We start from the raw sequence: 22,128 nt of genomic DNA, 5'->3' as shown, positions 1-22,128 counted from the left end.
TTTTTTTTTTTTTTTTTTTTTTTTTTTTTTTTTTGAGAGAGAGAGAGAGCATGCAAGTGAGAGCAGAGAGAGAGAGAGAATCCTGAAGTGGGGCCTCGAACTCATGAACTGTGAGACCATGTCCTGAGCTGAAGTCAGATGCTTAACCGACTGAGCTACCCAGGCACCCCTTGACTAGCCTTCTTCTTAAAGAGGTGGAAGGAGGGGCGCCTGGGTGGCTCAGTCGGTTAAGCGTCCGACTTTGGCTCAGGTCATGATCTCACGGTCTGTGAGTTTGAGCCCCTCGTCGGGCTCTGTGCTGACACCTCGGAGCCTGGAGCCTACTTCCGATTCTGTGTCTCCCTCTCTCTGACCCTCCGCTGTTCATTCTCTGTCTCAAAAATAAATAAACATTAAAAAAAAAAATAATTAAAAAAAAGAGGTGGAAGGAGATGTGGGCATGATGGGTAGGTAGGAATTTATAAGCTTCACTGTTTTCTGTGGGTGGCTTTTTTCCTTTTCTTTCTTTTTTTAAATAGCAACAAGGAGTTGCCTCAATTGACTGGGAAGTATAATAGAACTTTTCTCTGAAAGGCCCATTCCAGACTGGAGAAAACATTGCTCTTATTGTGTTTCTTAGAAGGCCGGGAGACTCTTGTTTCTGAGAAATTCTTTGGTTTTCTTGGCTCTAACTGTTCAATGGTTAGGGAGATTAGTTATGTTGCTTTGGTCATTCAAATTGGTTCAAAATTAGATAGTTGGTCACCTGCTGTTCTTTCAGAAGCATTTGAACTCAAAATAGAAGGTAGACATTTTATCAAAGTTGTATCCATCTTTGAAACTTATTTTGATATTTTGTGAACATAGAGGAACCTTAAAATTTGTGAGGGGAGAGATAGCTAGAATGCTGTGCTAGGAGTTTATTTCAGTACAGGTAGCTTTTACACACTGAGAAAGACCTGTTAATCTATTTTTCTTTAACGGTTACCTTATTTCATTTTTTTTTTTTTTTTTTAATTTTAGAGAGGGAGAGAGCACATGTGTGAGCACAAAAAAGAGGGGCAGAGGGAGAGAGAGAATCTTAGGCTCCATGCTCAGTGTGGAGCCGGACATGGGGCTTGATCCCATGACCCTGGGATCATGACCTGAGCCAAAATCAAGAGTCTGATGCTTAACTGACTGAGCCACTCAGGCTCCTCAAGACCTGTTAATCTTTAACACATATAATCCCCATTGTGCTGTATGTGGCTTCCACACCGAGATGCTGGTTGTCAGACTTCTTAGTGAAGGTTGTGGGCCTTTGCCAGCAGTCGTTCCTTTGATAAATTTTTAAAAACAGCGGAGGTTCAGATAAAGTGTTGTCTATCCACTCAGTATATTTATTGAGGGCTGATCACCACTGCCGGCACCACCTGGTGTATTATTGAATGCTGTGTACCAGGTGCTGATAGTTATGAGCTGATGATTTTTCATAGCCAGTTGATAATGAACTTTTTAAAAAACATACTGTTCTGGGGCACTTGGGTGGCTGAGTCGGTTAAATGTCCAACTTTGGCGCAAGTCATGATCTCACGGTTTGTGGGTTCAGCCCCGTGTCGGGCTCTGTGCTGACAGCTCGGAGCCTGGAGCCTGCTTCTGTTTCTGTGTCTCCCTCTCTCTCTGCCCCTCCCCCTCTTGCACTCTGTTTCTCTCTCTTTCAAAAATGAGTAAACATTAAAAAAAAATGGAAACATACCGTTCTGCCTTTTCCCCTAGATTCTGATAGTTGGTGGTGGTGTTGCTGGGCTGGCTTCTGCAGGTGCAGCGAAGTCTATGGGTGCTATTGTTCGAGGATTTGACACCAGGTAAGTGCTCTATGAGTGACTGCTGTTAAGGTGAAAACATTTTGTTTCAGGTGGATATTATGCTGTCTTTGGAGTTTATAATGGAAGTTTCACATTGAAAACTGCTTTACAAACTCTTGACATTTCAAAATGTTTCTACTTCTTCCAAGTTAACTCAAAGTAGAAAAATATTATCTAGTGGGAAAAAATATCTAAGGACCCAGACTCCATACAGCAGAAATAATTTAAAAAGCAGAAGAATTGAAAACAAACAACTTGTATTCAGTTTTCTTTATGTGGATTAACAGTGGGACCAGAATTATTCCCATCCTGAGTTTGTAATCTGTTGCTCTGCAGATTGCATTTACAAGTCAGGGAGGACATGAACCAAGATGTCTGTGAGTTAGAGGAGAGTGGTATAGGAGATATTTTGGGGACACCTGGCTGGCTCAGTCACTAGAGCATGTGATTCTTGATCTTGGGGTCATGAGTTTGAGCCCCACGTTGGGCATTGGGTTTCCTTAAAAAAAAAAAGTCAGCATAGGAGGTATTTTGGAAAACAGACTGGGGGGCAGAGGGCGGGGAGAGGTATGCTCTGCATTTTGATGGAAGCAAATAAAGCTGATTGGGCAATAGTGGAGCCCCTAGGAGAAAATACTCAATTATGTTCATTGCATAATACTTTAAAGCAGACATACCAACATTTTCTAGAATTCTTTATTTTTTTTTAATTTTTTTTATTTTTTTCAACTTTTTTATTTATTTTTGGGACAGAGAGAGACAGAGCATGAACGGGGGAGGGGCAGAGAGAGGGAGACACAGAATCGGAAACAGGCTCCAGGCTCCGAGCCATCATCAGCCCAGAGCCTGACGTGGGGCTCGAACTCACGCACCGCGAGATCGTGACCTGGCTGAAGTCGGACGCTTAACCGACTGCGCCACCCAGGCGCCCCTAGAATTCTTTAAAGAAAAGTTTGATTAAAATTGTTCTTCATTTCAGAAGATATTAGATGCTGGATTTTATTAAATGCTTATTGAGAATTGCTATTATTTTTATGTATGAATACTATTTCAAGGTTAAAATGCATAGTTTTTCATTATCAGCTGAGATCAGTAGAGGAATAATACTGCTGCTAATCTTGAATATAGAATGATCAAAAAAATGTGCAGCCATTCAAAGTTGGAAAGAATGTGACTTTCTGGAGTAAGGAATGTTCCATAGAATATGATTTACAGGGCTTACGTGGAGTTTAGAGAAGTGATGTACTGATAAAAAGCTGTCCTGCTGAAATGAGAAAAGGCTTTTCTGCAATAACGAGGATGCATGCCAAGGATAGCCAGTGTTAAGCATGTTATTTGTGCTTTTAATTTTTAATGTTTGTTGATGTGAAGTTTTTGAAGACACTCCTCCTGGAGAGAGGAGGTTGTGCAAGTTTTCAGTGTAGTGACAGTAGCATTAATGTGGAAATGTGCATATTTGACTTAGAGATGATTTGAAACTTGGTGTTGGGTCAGCTGCTGAGAATTTATTGTGTATTTTGATGTCATTGGTTTAGATAGTGTACAGATCTGATAGCTAGAGGATGGCTGTTGCTTAACTCCATTTTTATTTACCATTTACTAGGATAGCTCAAGTACACAATGAAGAAAGATGTGGCTGAACTATATAATCCTTTTCTAAGGATTATACATACCTCAATCACTATTTTGAGACTAGGGGTTGGTATCATAAATATGAAATCCAAACACATTAGAAAACACACTTGATTATAAATTCTTGTTGGAAGACTGAACAGTATATATTTTCAGATAAACATCCTAAAAACTTAAGGACAACTCATTGCTCATCAATATTAAAGGAGTGTGATTTTTTTTTTTAAATGTTTATTTATTTTTGAGACAGAGAGAGACAGAGCATGAATGGGGGAGGGGCAAAGAGAGAGGGAGACACAGAATCCGAAGCAGGCTCCAGACTCCGAGCTGTCAGCACAGAGCCCGACGCGGGGCTCGAGCTCACAGACCGTGAGATCATGACCTGAGCTGAAGTCGGATGCTTAACCGACTGAGCCACCCAGGCGCCCCTAAAGGAGTGTGATTTTTAAATCTTTTCAAATAGCTAAGAGATTCCCCTGGTAACAATAGTGAGCATCCTACCTAATGCCTGTGTCGCAAAGTTTAGAAATATAATAGCTTTACTTTATTTTTCTTTTTGTGTATGTGTGTGTTCCAATAAAGCTTTATTTACAAAAACAATTGGCAAGTCAGGAGCTATAGTTTTCAGACACCTGTACTAATGTTTACTCTCTTCCAGGCATTGTGCTATCTGCTTTGTCTTATTCTTTACAAACACTTAGGGCACCTGGGTGGCTCAGTTAGTTAAGTGTCTGACTCTTGTTTTTGGCTCAGGTCATGATCTCAAGGTTGTGAGACCAAGCCCTGCTTCTGGCTCCGCACTGGGCGTGGAGACTGCTTAAGATTCTCTCTCTCCCTCTGCCCCTCCACTGCTTGTGCTCTCTTTCTTTCTCAAAAATAACAACAAAAAAACCTATGATGTGGGGATGATTAGCCCTATTTTACATACTATAGACATATCAATTTTATAACATTCAGTTTCCTTTCTTACCGTAAAACTAATACATGCTTATTCCCCCAATTCAAAAAAAACATTAAAAAGTACAAAAAGTGAAAATAAAATCGCCTATTCCCTGGAAAGAACTGTGAACAGTATATATTGTCTTTTCTACACATTAACTAAAAATGTAATTTTACTAACAGTACTATTTTAACTGGCTTTGTTTTTACTTAGCAGTTGATTGTGACGATCTCGACTTACCTACAAACATATTTAATGGTTGCATAGGATTCCACTGTGTGGAAGTAGAGTGACTTCTTTAATTAGTCTTCTATAATGGACATTTTCACTGTATATAAACAATACTGTATATATGTCTATGTAAGAACATATGTATTTGGAGATAGTTCATTATTTCCTTAGGATAAATTCCTAGAAATGAAATTTTGGGGTCAAAAATATTTACATCTTACTTACATTTTGATACATTATAATAGTTTTAAGTGATAATTATTTTGAGGGCAGAGATTCTAACATAGCATTTATGTTTCTGATTATTCATACATGTCCATTATTGAAAAATACAGAGAAGCATCAGAAAATGAAAATACCTTTATAATTCTACCAGCTAGATCCAATTGCTAATGATCTTTTTGGTACATTTCTTATAGATATTTATGCAGATACCCTTTGAATGAAATTGTGATCACTCACACATACATATAGGTCATTTTAAATTCATCTTATTTCATTAAAACTAGTAAACATTTCTCAAACTTTGTAAACAGCAGTATCCTTTTGGCTGTAAGGAATAGAAAACACCAATTCAGACTGGCTTAAACTCTAAATAAATGTATTAGCTCTTTTAAATGAAAATCCACGGGAAGGAGTCCCTTTTCACATTCGAGTCAGCAGTTCATTGGTGCCGTCCAGGACCGGGTTCTTTCTGTCCTCTCGGCTGTCCTCAGCTTTGGCTAATTTCCCTGTGTCACAAGTTGGCCTTCCTGGGCAATCAGGACTACAAGCTTCCTTGTTCAAGCCAACAGAAAGGGTGAGAACCTCTTGCTGAATCATGTCCTACCCTTTGTGTCCTCTCTCTGACCATGACTGTTGCTTGGGACTGATGGCCTCAGGCCACGGTTTCCCAAACTTCCCTGATGGCCAGAATTACCTGCAGCTCTTGTTAAAAATAAAGCTTCTGGCCTCTCCCCTGGAGATTGTAATTCAGTGGGTCTGGGAAGGGGTCGATGTCATTAGTGGGGTTTGGGATTCACTATCGTGGGATAGGGGTTGGTAAGTTAAACACACTTTCCACCACAGAACTGAGATCTTTGTTGGCTCTGGTTTTCCAACTAGTACACGGTGCATGGCTAGAGTTTATTTTTTTAAACTGAATGTATTTTTATATAGTTTGAATGTGTTGGCTCTTCACATTTTAACATACACTATTTATAGGTTGCTTTTTTCAAACACAATTTAATGAGGACTAGGAACAAAAATCACTTTATTAAAATATTTCTAAGAGTCCATTATATGAGAGAAGTCCCCATAAGTCAGAACATTTACAAATGAAAATCTCAACCTGAGTGATTGGAATGAAGTCATATCTTAACGTAGGTCAGAGCTCATGTCATCATTGACAATGGAGGCCCAAGAAACATAATTGATTATTGGAGTTATCAATAGTGAAATTCCTTTTGCAACTGAACTAAGTAGAAGTTGGAATTCCCTATAATTTTTATTTTTCCAGAAAAAAAAAAGTTACAGAAGTGGTATGCACTTCTGGAGATAATTGAAATAGTCCAGTCAAAGATATCAAAAGAAAATCTCCAGTTTTGAAGATAGTTCATTCTTCTTAAAACTCAACACCCAAAAAATAAATAATCCAATTAAAAATTGGGCAGAAGACGTGAACAGACATTTTTCCAAAGAAGACATCCAGATGGCCAACAGACACACGAAAAGAGGCTCAACAGCACTGATCATCAGGGAAATACAAATCAATACTACGGTGAGATACCACCTGACACCTGTCAGAATGGCTAAAATCAGTAACACAAGAAACAACAGGTGTTGGTGAGGATGTGAAGAAAAAGGAACCTTCTTGCACTGTTGGTGGGAATGCAAACTAGCGCAGCCACTCTGGAAAACAGTATGGCGGTTCCTCAAAAAGTTAAAAATAGAAGTACCCTACGATCCAGCAATTGCACTACTAGGTATTTACCCAGAGAATATAAAAACACTAATTTAAAGGGATACATGCACCTGATGTTTATAGCAGCATTATTTACAATAGCTAAATTATGGAAATAGCCCAGTGCCCTTTGACTAATGAATGGATAAAGAAGATGTGGTATATGTGTACAATGGAATATTATTCAGCCATAAAAAGAATGAAATCTTGCCATTTGCAACAATATGGATAGAGCTGTATTAAGCTAAGTGAAATAAGTCAAAGAAAGACAAATACCATATGATTTCACTCATATGTAGAATTTAAGGAACAAGCAAAGGGAAAAGAGAGAGAAGGAGGGGTAAACCAAGAAACAAACTGTTAACTATAGAGAACAAACTGATGGCTACCAGAGGGAAGGTAGGTCGCAGGGGGATGGGTGAAACAGGTAATGGGGATGAGGAAGTGCACCTTTTGTGATGAGCACAGGGTGTTCTATGGAAATGTTGGATCACTGTGTTGTACACCTGTAGCTGATATTACACTGTTATGTTAGCTAACAGGAATTTGAATAAAAACTTAAAAAAAAACCCAACCCCCCAAATATGTATGTAAATAATGATCTCGATTTCTGCATTAAGGGCCTGAGATAACCCCTGCTTTCCCTTCAATAATCACCAGAGCTGCAGCTTTGGAGCAGTTCAAGTCTCTTGGTGCTGAGCCCTTGGAGGTGGACTTGAAGGAATCTGGTGAAGGACAAGGAGGATATGCGAAAGAGATGTCCAAAGAGTTCATCGAAGCTGAAATGAAGCTCTTTGCTCAACAGTGCAAGGAGGTGGATATCCTCATCAGCACAGCCCTTATTCCAGGTGTGTCATTAAGCCCGGGGTCATCAAAAGCACTTTCACTGATGATATTTTAAAATGAGGGTGAGAGTTGTTCAACATGTGAATTGCTTTAAGTAAAGATTAATTTACTTTCTAGGAATTGAGAAAGCATATGAAAGGCAGAAAAGACCAAAATCACTGTAGCCTGTAGAGAAAAATGATCGTTAATAATGCGATATGTTTTTGTTCAGTCTTTTTTTCCCATGTATTTTTATCTAGCTGTGTTCATAGGTCATATTCTGTGTACAGAATTCTATTTGTAAGCAATTTCCTGTTTACACCTTTGATAAATTGGTTCTTAATTTATTTCTGTTCTCTTTGTTAAGATACAATGTTCTTATTGTAGGACATTCAAACAGGACTGAAAAATATGAAGAACAAAAACCTAAAATTCCACCAGAGATGGCTGTTATTAATATTTTAGCCATTTTCCCATGCATGAGAGAGAAAGGGACTGTGTGTGTGTGTGTGTGTGTGTGTGTGTGTGTGTGTGTTGAATTTCCGGTATATATTTTTTACTAAAGGATATGGCACTTTATCACTTTTTAATTATTTCCTTTGGCACGTTTGGTCTTTGCAACCAAATTGTAAGCTTTTTGATGGCAGGAATTACTTTTCAGTCCTTTGCCACATCCTCTTCTAAAGAATATTCTTCATTCAGTAGATGATTGATGCCAAATCAGTAAGCTCTTATTAATCAGTAAAGAGTAACTTGACCTAGCAAGATTTGGGAGTGAAAAACATTCCACCTTTTTTCTTCCTTTTCTTCTGTTATTGAATGATGAATACCACGCCGACTCTAATATTTTCCTTTCTGAAAGGAAGTGGGCCAGATAATGAGAGTTTACAGGGCTAATGGTTACTTGTGTCAGATCTTACTAAAGGAGACTTGCTTTCTCTGGGGGACTGTGGAACATTAGAAGTTGCTTTGTCATGAGACCTTGGGAGAGGAGAAATTCTCTTCTGTCATCTTCCCCCAAACCCCCAGTGTGAATAATATACAAGCAAGGGCGGGAAGTTGATTGACATCATATCTATGAGCTTGTGGGGGAAAATATGTCCCTCAAGCTCTTCTTTCTGTCCTGTTTACCTGAGTGATACCAGATAGGTAAGCTGGGCTCTCAAGACAACCAGCTTCCCACCAGAGCTGGCTACATGAAGCAGACTGGACAGGCTCGTGACATGGCTCAGCCCATAGAAGAATCGGTCGGTCACTGGAGGTGGAATGCAGATCAGTCAGGCAAGCCAGGGGCTCAGGGTGATATTTTGAAATCGGCCGGCTATGATAGGACTCATGAACAAGCAGTGGCAGGAGGGCATTGAAGGATTTCGTTCTTTCCTTTTGTGGCAGTGGCCTCTGGCCCAGCTGTTGCATGGGTGGCTTTGAGGGAGGGATGGGGTGGCCTTTACTGTAGCTACCATCTGACCTTTGGAAGTTAGCTCCATGGTGGAGAGTGGTTATAAGATATAGATATAAGTGGCCAGTAGAGGGTGCTAAAACATTTCCTCATGGAGTAAATGATGCGGACATGAAGCTAGTTTTAGTCAAGTCATACTCTCATTGGACACGGGATACTTTGGGCATAGTATATAGAATTATTATTGATTATAAAGCCCAAAGTAAGCGATACAACTCAAGACTTCTTATGTAAAACACATAACTGACTTTTAGGGTCTACCCCTCCCTGATAATATATATATATATATATATATATATATATATATATATATATATATTTATTTTTTTTTTTTTTAATAATTTCCTAATAGTGTATTTTGGTAAAAGGTCAAATAGTCTTAAAGAAGATTTGTTAAAAACGTTTTGTTAATCTGTTCCACTGAAGCTTTACTGTTTTCCGTCTTTTCTGAAGCTGTGATCTGCTTGGAGCACATTTAAGTTAGACAAAGTCCTTAACCAGTGGACTGACCCAGAGCCGGTACTCAGAGGGCTGGTCTTTCTGTTATCCTTTTTTTTTTTTTGTTTTATTTGAAAAAAGAAAGAAAGAAAGAAAGAAAGAAAGAAAGAAAGAAAGAAAGAAAGTTAGTATTATAAGGAAGAAGATCTTTCTAAAGGTTTTTCATATTGCTTGGGGAACTGAGACCTGAAAGCATAAAGCATGAGCATTAAAACAAAAAGAGGAAAAGATTCTATAAAGGCATAACACCCTTTGAAAAACCATCCTTGGCGTTAAACGTTTACTGGTTTATGTCCTGAGCCTTTGCATAGGTCACCTGATGGTGTGTTGAGCTCTTGAAAGACTCTTGGAACAGAAGTTGTTCTCAGGTTTTCCTTGAGTGGGTCCAGAGGAGATTAAGTCAAATGTCAAAAGTCCTTCAAGCTGAGATTGCTTGCTAGGATCCAGGTGCCTTGGAGGCTGCCCTGAAGACCTGACATGGATAAGAATGCCGAGAGGGGCACCTGGGCAGGTAGCTAGCTTCAGGTAGCAACCTCACAGAGTTGGTAAATTTTCATTCCTCCAAGTCCAGGGGCTTGAAACAAAAATAATGGTATACTTATGTTGATTGGATGTGGAATGAAATATTTCTGTAGCTCACTAATTATTTTGCTGCCTCGTGCCATCATCTGGACTCCCTAGATTGGGTTGGGTGAAGGGTTAAAGGCTGGAGTGTCATTTAACACAGGTCGCTTCAGGATAGAGTTGACAGTCCCATTTTGTGGTGCTGTGCACACAAGGGAAAGCTCTCAGCTTTCCTGTCCAGCTCTTTGCCCTTTGGGGCTATTGTTAAAGAGGAAGGCAGCCCCACCTTTGGTCATGTTCAGGCTGTGCTCACAATCTTTTCTGTTAAACTTTTTGCAACCAAAGAGATTTCTCAGCATCTTTATTGTTCTGGCACCCTTTTAGACTTTCCATAGACTTGGAATATTTCATCAGGAACAGACTGAATCAGGTTGAAAATGTGATGGGTAAGTTAGGAAGGGGTGGTGTGGGGTGAGGAGGAATCGTATGGTTTAGCACTACCTCTCTGTCAGGCATATTTCACCTAAATCCCAGTGTAAGAATGAGGAGTTCTGTGGTGCCCATGCTAAATCTCCTCTGACAGAAACAACCTTCTCCATATAAAACCTTCCTGATGACTGTCTCACTAAAAAATTATAACCTCGTAAGCTCCTCCACCTTTCCTGCTCTCCTCTTTACCCCCTCCTTAGGTCTTGCCCTTATTTTGTAATTGAACCATAGCTACTGGAAAGCCTGGGTTTTTTGTTTAGTAATGATGGCAGTGACTTGGACCACTGGGGTTCTCACCATCACTGGACAAGGCACCTGGAGTGATCAGGATTGGCTTACGAGCCCCGCCCACCATGCCTTCAAGTTCATGCTCCTTGGTGAGGTATCTGTTGCCTTTTAATTTCTAGTCTCATTTCACCTTTGGGCCTCATGTTAAACTAATTTCTTACTCTCTGGGCCTAATTTCAGTCATGCTGGCTGCTATTTTCTTTTCAAATAGGCCAAGGACTTTCAGACCTTTGCGCATATTGTTCCTTCTCTTTGGAATGCTATCGCTGCCTTTCCCTGCCTTTTGAAATCCTGCTTAATCCAGTTACCGCTTCCTCCGTGGTTCCTGCTCTCTTCTACTCATCCGTAAACACTGTTCTTTCTGCATCCACAGCGCTCTCTGCCTGTGCCATGGATTCCCCATAGTTCCCAGTCTCATTGCCCCTAGTGACCCCATGCAGCATATGTTGGGCTTCTTAAGATCTGTCATGGTGGGTGCTTACCCCAGGGCCCTTGTACAGCAGGGGTTCAGCAAAAGTTGTTGAGCTAATGTTCCTGGATGCCTTCCTTAGGTCTCCGTTGGTACAGTCTCTTATTTTTCCAGTGCTATCCAAGGAATGAGAGAGACAGCATTCTGTTGGCTCATTTTTGGATGGGAATAATGCAGAGGCTAACCTACGACTGGGAACCTAGCTTTCTTAAACTGTCAAAACTAGGACACTTGCCAGGTTTGCAATTTAAGGTGGTTAGCTCCTCTTAGGAGATAGACTTAGGAAGTAGTAGAAGGTCTGTCCTGGAGTTAGAAAGTATCTACCAGCCAGGAGGGAAGATAGTCGTTGCTTGATTATAAATTATAATATCTCAGTCCATATATACTTGGACCTCTTTTTAGGCACAATCCAGATTATGGTAACAATACTTTTTATCTACACTAGATAGGGTCTGTAGAATATACCCCTCAAAGGATACTTGTGATAATTTTACGTGACTCTAGAGAATTGGCAGGGCGGCGGGGGGTTGTTTTCCCCGAAATAAAGGCCTTACGCATATCACACCAAACCGGAGAAATTTTGCGGTCTCCTTGGAAAATCAACATTGGTTCTTTATCTGACATTACTTTTGTCTTTTTGAAATCTGTCTTTCATAAAGAGCAGAAATATAGTACAAAAAAATAATTTTTCACAGTAATGTTCACACTTGTTCTTTCAGCCAGGAGAATAACTGATATGGTGATAATATTTGCCATTTGTGAAATTCCACAAAGACAACACGGCTTTGACAACTCTACAACGTTTTTGCCTAAAGTAAAGGTTTAGTGTTCAGGTTGTTCTTTTCCTTCTCTGTAAGCATGATGATCTGACAGGACAAAGCTCATATAGATCAGCCATTTCTCACTTTTTCTGAATTATTTATTGTTTTGTTTACTGACTAACCTGATTCATCTGTCACCCTCCCCTCCCTCAAATGTATTGTATGACTGTATGGAATTTCTAATATTACTTCTACAAAGTTTCATTTGTTTTCAGAATTTTGAAGGACAGAGAGAAACACTTAAGTGTTGCAACATCAAAGATTGGTAACCACAGGCTGTCTACACACCTCTTGGTAGCTTTCAACACGGACAGGGCAACTTGTCATCAAGAGGAAGATGCCAAGACTGGGGAGTGTCCCATTACCATTTATCAGTCATGACTTCTTAGAGTGTGTTTGAGCACGCTTAGTGAGTTATTGGGCCGAATTTAACAAATGTTTGTTAGGAAAATTTATGGCACAGAATTATATTCTGGTTTGGTCTATTATTTCTCCAAACATATGTTGCAAGATTGGAAGTTGTGTTTCCCTCCCTGGCAGTCCCTGAGTTGAAAAGGATTGGGAAGCTGAGGCCATCCCTGGGGAAGCAACACCCCATGGAGTTACTGCTAACAGCTAGTACTGCCCACCACATGTGTTTCTGTATTTCCTTCTTTCCACGTTCCCTATACTTTCTTGTGTCTCAGCGTCAGTTAGGGTGGTCTGGCTGCTATAACAAATCAGCACAAAAGCCTGGATGTGATAGAAATTTACTTCTTGCTCAGTTAGCAGTAACGGGTGGTTGACATGTTGGTGGGCATCTCTCCTTCACGTGGTCATCTGGGGATTCAGGTATGACAGTGTTGCCATCATCATGATGAGGCTCTGAAGATCACTGTGGACACCGTGTCTCCTCCAGCCAGCCAGAGGGAAAGGGACATAGAGGAATGCACATAGGATGCCTACGAATGGCACATACCACTCGTCACATTTCTTTGGCTAAGACTTAGTCACATGGCCAACCCTAACTGTGAAGGAAGCTGGGAATTGTTTCCTAGCTGTGTGCCCAGGAATAATAGAACATTGCATTAGTTTGCTAAGGCTGCCGTAACAAAATCCCAGCTTAAACAACTGAAATTTCTTTTCTCACAGCTCTGGAGGCTGGAGGTCCCAGGCCAAGGTGTAGGCAGGTTTGGTTTCTTCTGAGGCCTCTCTCTCTGGCTTGTAGATGGTCTTCTATGTAGATTTCTTTGTCTTCTATGTAGATGGTCTTCTTCTTGCTGCGTGCTCACGTGGTCTTGGTGTCTCTCTTTTTTTTAATCCACATTTCTTCGTATTTTAAGGATGTCAGTCAGATTGAATTAGGGCCTCATTTTGACTTAATCACCTTTCTTTAAAGGTGGTTAAAGAATTCACCAATTTCCCAGTATCGTGATATTTTAAGGTAGTAGGGGTTAGGGCTGCAACGTATGAATTTTCTGTGGACATAGTTCAGCTCATAACAAACATGGATTTTGGTGAACAGCTAATAGCTTTTTCCTTTTTCTTGCTTTGTAATTTTATCTGCTTATGTTTAATGTATTCACTGGGGATCAGATCTTGGATTTAGAGCCAGATAAAGTAGATTCAAATTCCAGTTCCTCTGCTTAAGAGCTGATGTGTCTCTCTGAACCTCAGATTCCTCATCTCTGAAAAGGAGGTAAACATTTTTATCTCCCAGAGCTGATTCATTGAATAGATGAAGAAAAAAATCCAGTGTAGGGATTAGGGCTTGGCCTAGAGAGAGCATTAGCATCATTCTCTTTCCTGCCACGGGTGATGTCTGGTCCTGCACATGGTACTCAGGACTGAAAACTTACTGACTTTGTGAACAGAAGGTCTAGACATTCTCAAGGATTACATGGAATGTCTAAGGCAGTCCCTGAAAAACTGAATTTTCTGAAGATATGCATTTCAGTAAGGCTCTTTTGTCAATTAATCTCATTCTGGCCTAAGTTGAATAACATGGGAAATAAATAACATGGTAAAAAAAGGTTTCTATTTTTAAAAAGAATCTTTTAATTATTTTATAAAACTAGTTAAATCAGATTGTGTAGTAAATATTCATTTTTTTATTTTAAGGCATTTTGGTAGCAAAATGCTAAACAAGCATTGGAGAGAACACAAAGAATGTTATAATTTATATAAAAACATTATACATTTCCTGTTTGTGCTACCATTTAACTTTGGTAGACTGTTTTAGTGTTTTCAGAATTCCCATCATTTATGGAAACATGGTAACATCTTGACTAATTATGATTTTTATTTATACAAATTTATAGCTATGAGAGATAAATGATTAAGATGATCCTTAAAAATTTTTATAAATGTGTTCTTTAATTATTAGGTAAAAACTTGTTTTCAGGTTTTTTTTCTTCAAACAGATCTTTAGGGATTTGTCCAATTGGCTAAAATATGCTGTTGACTAATCTATTTCGTAAGTATTACATTTAGAAATATCTCATGGTATTCAGTTTGTAAAAGCCAAGGTTTTGCTGGCCTGAGTTTCTCTCTAGTTCCTTATACAAATAATTAATTGTGCAGAGAAAATTTGTCTCTAGTTCCATGGACAGAATTCACCAATAAAGTACTCTGCTGGGGTCAGAATCTCTTTTCATGAACATAGCTGTCTATAGCCTCGCCAGTGATAACATAGATGAAGGTGTTGGATCAGTATGTTGCTGTCTGTACCGTGTGGCTGCCTAAATCACAGACCCAGGGGCAGCTAGGTGGCTCAGTTGGTTAAGCGTCTGATTTCAGCTGAGGTCATGATCTCACAGTTCGTGGGTTTGAGCCCTGCATCAGACTCTGTGCTGACAGCTCAGAGCCTGGAGCCCGCTTCAGATTCTGTGTCTTCCCCTCTCTCTCTGCCCTTCCCCAACTTGTGTGCTCGCTCACTCTCTGTCTCTGTCTCTCTCTCAAAAATAAACAAACAAACTTAAAAAAATTTAAAAAATCACAGACCCATTAGATGATAGATCAGTGGATCAAATATTCAGCAGTTTCTTGCCACTTCCTGTCTATTACATAATCAGTTACCTGTGTGTGTGTGTGTGTGTGTGTGTGTGTGTGTGTGTGTATATATGTATAAGAAACTTTTTGTCCTTATCTGTAACATCTTTATAGCTTACAAACCATTGCTTTAACCCCATCTGTGATTTTGAAATTCCAAAATTTCGTGTGTATCAGTTAGCATACCTTTGGCTGTCAGAAGCAGAAATTTCAACACAATCTGCTTTAAATAAGAAAGGAAACTTCTTGGGTTGTGTATCCGAAGAAAGTCCCCTTGTAAGTGTGGATAGGTGTGCTGACATCAGGGGGACTTTGGCTGTGCTCCCTGTAGTCTGTCACCTTGCCCTGCTCTGAGGTGGTAGAAAGAAGGCAGCAGCGGTGTGGGGCCTCTAGTCTGCAGGACACGACATCTGGAAGGAAGGCCAGTTCTGATGGCTCCCTCTTGAAGAGCAAGGAAATGTCTTTTTCAGAAGCCTTTAGTAAACTTTTCCTTGTTCTTATTGGCCTTAATGGGGTTCGTGCTCATTCCTGAACCAGCTGGTGGAGGCAGGACAGTGCGATGCCCCTTGGCTTACATCTGGATTTCCAAACTGGTCACTAATAATATGATGAGATTATCCTTAGGCCAGCCTGCATCTGGAGCGGTGTCTGAGGTTATTTCTCCTGAAGTTCATGGACTGTGTGGAGAAAATGGAAATCAGAGTAGTGACAAGAGGAGGAGATGGGTGCTGGGTAAACAACAATGCTCAGTGCAAAACTGTGTTGTCTTCTAATGATATTTCTTTATATGTAAATGCTGTAGTTCACAATGTCTTTACATGCTGTATTTTCCACTGAGTCTGGATAGTATTGCATTCCATTAATAATTATCCTTGTTTTCTTAGTACTTATTCAGGAGAAATCTATTTTGGTTTGGATAAATGTATTCTTTAATTTGTATTTTTTCTTTTTCTTTTTTAAAGCTTATTTGAGAGAGAAAGAGTGTGCAATTGTGTGCGAGCGGGGGAGGGGCAGAGAAAGAGTCCCAAGCAGGCTCCACACTGTCAGCATGGAGCCCGATATGGGGCTTGAACTCAGAACCCAGAGATTATGACCTGAGCCAAAATCAAGAGTCAGATGCTTAACTGACTGAGCCACCCAGGCACCCCTATTATTTGTATTTTTATCTCTTTGCTACTATACTGTTGAATATACTATGATCTTGTTAAAGCAGAAGGTTTTTCTTGAGCCTGTCTAATCTGACACCTCACTGGCCAGAAGTTCAGGAAGTTAGAAATTTCCCCATCTGATTACTTGCTATGGAGTAATCCCAGTAAATAATGCTAAATGCTGTTTGGAATCAAAATTTTGTGGTAAACCCATTTCATTTTGGTGTCTTGTTGTTCTTAATATTTTTAGTGGTTTCCTCTTAAAGGTTTTTTGTTTCATTTTGTTTTTGGGTTTTGCTGTTGTTGTTGTTATTGTTGTTGTTGTTGTTGTTTTGGTGTGGTTAAAGTGGTCTGTGAGGGCTTAATTCTTTTCCCAGTAAGGTAGAATCTGAGAATTTATTGATTTCAGATGATTAGGTTAGCTCTGATTCATTTAATGAAGTATAATGTATTGTGAGACTTTCTGATAAATCTTTACCCATTGATATTTAGTTTAAGCTAAATCACTCTTTTTTGAAATTAGTGCTACAGAGAAGCCAATGATTCTTTTGCTACGTAGCCATAGTTGTTAAAGCTATTTTTTTCTTTTTCTTTTTTTTAAAATAATCTCGACACCCAACGTGGGGCTTGAACTCATGATCTTGTGACTGAGCCAGCCACATGCCCCTGAAGCTGTTTTTAGAGAGGAGCAATTTTTTCTAGAAGTTTCTAGCTTTAATACTTTTAAAACTTCATCTTAGTATTTGTTTAATGAGAAAATACAGGAGTATGGAAAGAATTCTGTGTATTCTGTGGCCATACATGCATACATCTAGAAACAGTGCACGTGTGAGGCATGTTTTTAGTCTATAGTCAGTTCTTGGTGTACACAGAGATTCAAGGATACCTTACAGTCATCTATGCCATCCCTGCTCTCCCTAAATAATGGCCAACCAATTGGGAAACCACACAGATTTTTAGATGACTGCTTTATTAAATACCTCAGCTATTTTGGATAATAAAACTGTTTACTGACCTTTGAATATAGCCTCTTTCAGTCCTAAAATATTAGTCTTCAGAGCTGTAAGGAAAATTTTCCTTCATATCCAGTCTGCACATGGTAAGCACTAAATATTACTTGAGTGGATAAATGGATGCGTATTTGAATGATGACTGGGATTGCATTTTGTCCTACCATTGTTTTGGCTACAGTATGAAAATAGATTCCCAGCTGGGAGGGGACCGAGGAATCTTCCCAGGGAACTTAATGTCCAAGAACGAGAAGGCACCAAGAAATTTTTCATGAGGTTGTACATCATGCCAAATCCTTCATCCACATTTTGCATTGTGCTAGGAAATACATTTAAAAAAATTCTCTCATTAATTTTTTCTGTCATATTGATTTTTGGTATTGTTTTGGGGGAAATTGGTTTGAGAAAGTGTAAAAATTTCAGTTTATTTGTATATCTCCTCTTTGGCAGATAAAATTATAAAATTAAAAGAAATGAGCAATCAAAAGGGGAAAGCCCAATTGTGCTTGCCTCAAAAACAAAAACAAACATAACTCTTATCTGCCACCTTCTTTTTTTTTTTTTTCACGTTTATTTATTTATTTTGAGAGAGCGAGAGACAGCAAGAGTGGGGTAGGGTTAGAGGGTGAGGAAGAAAGAATCCCAAGCAGGCTCCCTGCTGTCAGCATAGGGCCTCATAAGGGACTTGAACCCTCTAACTGTGAGATCACGACCTGAGCCAAAATCGGGAGTCGGGGGATGCTGAACTGACTGAGCCACCCAGGTGCCTCTGCCTTCTTCTATTAATTCTTCTGACATCTTCTACAGTTATGTCTTGAAAGATCTGATATGATCACTTAGCCTTTTATTCTTGTGTCTAAAATCTATACCAGACTATCTCTGGGGTATATGGGACATCTCTTTATATTTGTAGGATTTGTATTAAACATTGGGTATATTCTTCTCTATGTTTTATATTGTAAAAATCTTCCTGTTTGTTATCCATCCTTAGTCTCTGACTCACTTTGTAAGTGTTTTAGAAGCACTCTTTGAAAGGCTGTCCTAACTGTATAGCTTCATTTGCTGTAGGGAGGGCACATAATGTTGAGTGAAGCCTTTCAGTTGGTAAGTAAATAGATTGGTCTGATGGCATTTTTAAGTTTTTTTAATTTTCTAGTACAACTCTGAACCTGTGTCTTCAACTTAAAGAAGAAACTGGTTGTGATTACACAGGAGTACTTTATTTTATTGTTTTTTATAAAAATAGTATATGACTTTTGGAAATGTAGTACGAAGTAGAAAATACAAAGTAGAAAGTAAAGATCATCCATCATCTCTCTACTTAATGAAAAATACTAGTAACATTTTACCATTTCCTTTCATCCTTTTTTCCATGCATTTTTATCATGTTAGCTCAGGATACAGTGTCTTTCTCATTTTCTACATATAATATTATATCATAAATTTTCCCCTTGATATAATATGATGAGTCATTAAGAAATCTTTGTAAATGGGGCGCCTGGGTGGCTCAGTCAGTTAAGCATCCGACTTCAGCTCAGGTCATGATCTCACACTGCGTGAGTTTGAGCCCCATGTCGGGCTCTGTGCTGACAGCTCAGAACCTGGAGCCTGCTTCGGATTCTGTGTCTCCCACTCTCTCTGCCCCTCCCCTGCTCATGCTCTGTCTCTCTCCGTCTCAAAAATAAATAAAAAACATATAAAAAATAAAAAAAAAAGAAATTTTTGTAAATATATTTTAATGGTTTTATAGAATTTTCTTGTTTGAATGTACCATATTTTATTTAATGGTTCCCTAAAAGTTGGGCTTTTCATTTAATTCCAGTTTTTGCCAATTAAAAATAATGCTCTAACCTTTTTTCTGTGTCATTCCAATGTGTGTATTTTCATTTATTTCCCCAGGATTAATCAAATCTTAGAACTAGAGTTACTGGATGAGTGAATATCAACATTTTTGGCCAGTTGATACATGTTTGTAAACTATGCTTTCCTGAAACTTGTGCAGTCCATAATCTCATAAATAAATCATCCTGCTACTTGTTTCATTTCAACATTATGATTTTTTTAAAATTTTTTTAACGTTTATTTATTTTTGAGACAGAGAGAGACAGAGCATGAACAGGGGAGGGGCAGAGAGAGAGGGAGACACAGAATCTGAAACAGGCTCCAGGCTCTGAGCTGTCAGCACAGAGCCCGACGCGGGGCTCGAACTCTCGGACCGAGAGATCATGACCTGAGCCTAAGTCGGACGCTTAACTGACCGAGCCTCCCAGGCGCCCCTCAACATTATGATTTTTTTTAAAAGATTTTATTTTTAAGTAATCTTTACACCTAACATGGGACTTGAACTTATAACCCCAAAATCCTGAGTTGCATATTCTGAGTGAGCCAGCCAGGTGCCCCTATTATTAATTTTTGACTCTTTCAGTTTTAGAGGCAAAGAAAAAAAAGTATCTCACTTTTTGTAACTCACATTTCTTTGATTCATTATGAAGGTGAACATTTTTTTTAAGTTTATTTATTTATTTTGAGAGAGAGAGAGTGTGAAAGAGAGAGCATGCAAACGGGGAGGGGCAGAAAGTGAGGACAGAGAGAGAATCCCAAGCAGGCTCCACATTGTCAGCGCTAAACTCAAGTGGAGCTTGAACTCACAAATGGCGAGATTGTGACCTGAGCCAAAACCAAGAATCGTTCACTCAACCGACTAAGCCACCCAAGCGCCTGGAGGAGAGTGAACATTTAAAAAAAAAATTTAGTTGTTACCATTTCTCTTAGAATTGAGTGTTTGTATTTGTTGTTCATTTATTAGGATCTTTCTGTTTTGTTTTTATTTAAATTTCTGTGAGCTTTTTAATATATTTTTTATCATATTTATTTTTGAGGACGATAATATGTACTTTTTTCATACTTAAATCTATTGTTTTCCCAATTGCTTTAGGAAATACTTTATTTTAAAGTTTATTTCTTTAGTTTGAGAGAGAGAGAGAGAACACGAGTAAGCACTTTGCATGCAGGCAGGGGAGGGGAAGAGAGAGGGAGAGAGAGAATCCCAAGTAGGCTCTGTACTATGGGCAGGGGAGCCTGATACGGGGCTTGATCCCACGATCTGCAAGATCATGACCTGAGCCAATATCAAGAGTCCGATGCTTAAGTGACTGAGTCACCAAGGCACCCAAGAAAATACTTTTTAATCCAAAGACTAGAGGGCTATTCACCAAGGTTCTCTTTCTTCTCTCTTCCTTTTTGGGTTGATTCTCTTTTTTAAAATTTTTATTTGTTTTGAGGGATCTCTATACCCAGTGTGGGGCTCAAACTCATGACCCCAAGATCAACAGTCTTATGCTCTTCCTACTGAGCCACCCAGGTACCCCAAGGGTTGATTTTTTTATAATTCATTCTGATGTATAGAGTTTAAAGTTTAATTTGAAGTCTGGTAGTAGATTCACCCCTCCATAACTAACTAATCATCTTATTCGTTTTGTTGCTTCCATTTTGTGATGCCACATTATCATGTATTACATTTTTGCCCTAGGAGGACATCAGGGTAAGATAGTATTTTGAAATTTCCTTCTCAGTCTTTCCTCCTCTTGAACTATTCTTTTGAGGATTTTCTCATTTGGAACTTTTATGTATTACCCTGCTCCTCTTTTGGCTCTATTTTTTCCCCTTCTGTTTTCAATTTTCATTTCTACACTTCCAGAATTAAAAAAAAATTAATCAATCCACATGTGAATGCTTAAAAGCCAGCTGTACTGTTCTATTCATCATTGTATTCCTTGTAGCCTTTATTGATTTTTTAAATTATAAAATTAAAACTAGCTCTTAAATTTGTTTTATTTATTTATTTTGAGAGAGAGCATGAGCAGGCGAGGAGCAGAAAGAGGGAAGAGAGAGAATCCCAAACAGGCTCTGTGCCATCAGCACAGAGCCCAGTCTGGGGCTCAAGCTTACTAACTGCAAGATCATGACCTGAGCCCAACTCAAGAGTTGGGCACTTAACCCACTGAGCCACCCAGGTGCCCAAATTAAAACTAGCTCTTATAGAAAATTTGTGAGATAAGGAAAAGCACAAAGAAGAAAATATTCTTAGCATTTAAAGATATCCTGGTATGGTTAAATGTTATACTATATAGAATTTACTAGAAACTATATAAGATATGTAGTATATTATAGTATATGTATATATAAAAATACATACGAAACACTCATAAATATGTATGTGAAATTTTTTTACCAAATGGCAGTAGTATATACATACTATTTTGTTGTGTGCTTTTTATCTGTAATAATTTATCGTATCTTAAATATTCCTCTGTGACTTAAATTTTAACTCATCCTCTAGTTATTTGACTGTACACTGAATAAATTATGTGAAAGAATATTCTATCCTTTCAAAAGTGATTGAATTTCAGAGTGACAATATGGACAGAATATTTATTATTTTTGTTAAGATGCCAGTGTGTATGTATGTGTGTGTGCATTAAAGTTGTGTCAGCCACTGCATAATTGTTTTGTGAAGGTTGAGTGAGTAAAATCAAAGAAAAATAGGTAATATATAGGATTTTTTCTAGGGAGCCTAAATGGTTTTGGCCACTTGAGGTCTTGTAAAGTCAGTAGGGTTACAGTCCTGGAATTGATCCTTAAAAAGAAGGAATCCAGAATTTTTAAGGCAGGAGGAATTAATTAGATGCCAAATCAAACTTGTGAAGTTGATGGCTATACAGTTAGTGCAGTTAGAAGTCAAAGGGGGTGGGCCTGGGTCCAAATTGCAGTTAAAGGCACATCAATCTGAGACTGGAGGGTACAGGTAAGGTGTGAGGAAAAGCTGTAGCAAACAAGAGGCTGGTTAATGGAAAAGAGGCTCTGGACTAGAGAAGAGGAAGGGGGATGATGGTAAATACCTAGAAAGCACACATTAGTGCTTTAAATTTGCCACTTTATGTGGATGCACCTATATGATCT

General features: G+C 38.9%; 1 protein-coding gene across 3 annotated transcripts in view; it reads left to right on the top strand.

Annotated features, from left to right (window-relative positions):
* NNT (nicotinamide nucleotide transhydrogenase) overlaps window positions 1-22,128 on the top strand; it is a 95,165-nt gene that overhangs the window by 22,628 nt on the left and 50,409 nt on the right. For all 3 annotated transcript variants that reach the window (XM_049648101.1, XM_049648100.1, XM_049648102.1), the window contains 2 exons: window positions 1,735-1,823; window positions 7,229-7,416. In XM_049648101.1, the coding sequence (XP_049504058.1) occupies window positions 1,735-1,823; window positions 7,229-7,416 (277 nt within the window). The remainder of the gene's footprint in view (window positions 1-1,734; window positions 1,824-7,228; window positions 7,417-22,128) is intronic.

The sequence above is a fragment of the Panthera uncia genome (genome assembly GCF_023721935.1).
Source record: "Panthera uncia isolate 11264 chromosome A1 unlocalized genomic scaffold, Puncia_PCG_1.0 HiC_scaffold_17, whole genome shotgun sequence".
Taxonomy (NCBI): Eukaryota; Metazoa; Chordata; class Mammalia; order Carnivora; family Felidae; genus Panthera; species Panthera uncia.
The sequence above is the reverse complement of the archived record's forward strand: the minus strand, read 5'-3'. Positions and strand labels throughout refer to the sequence as shown.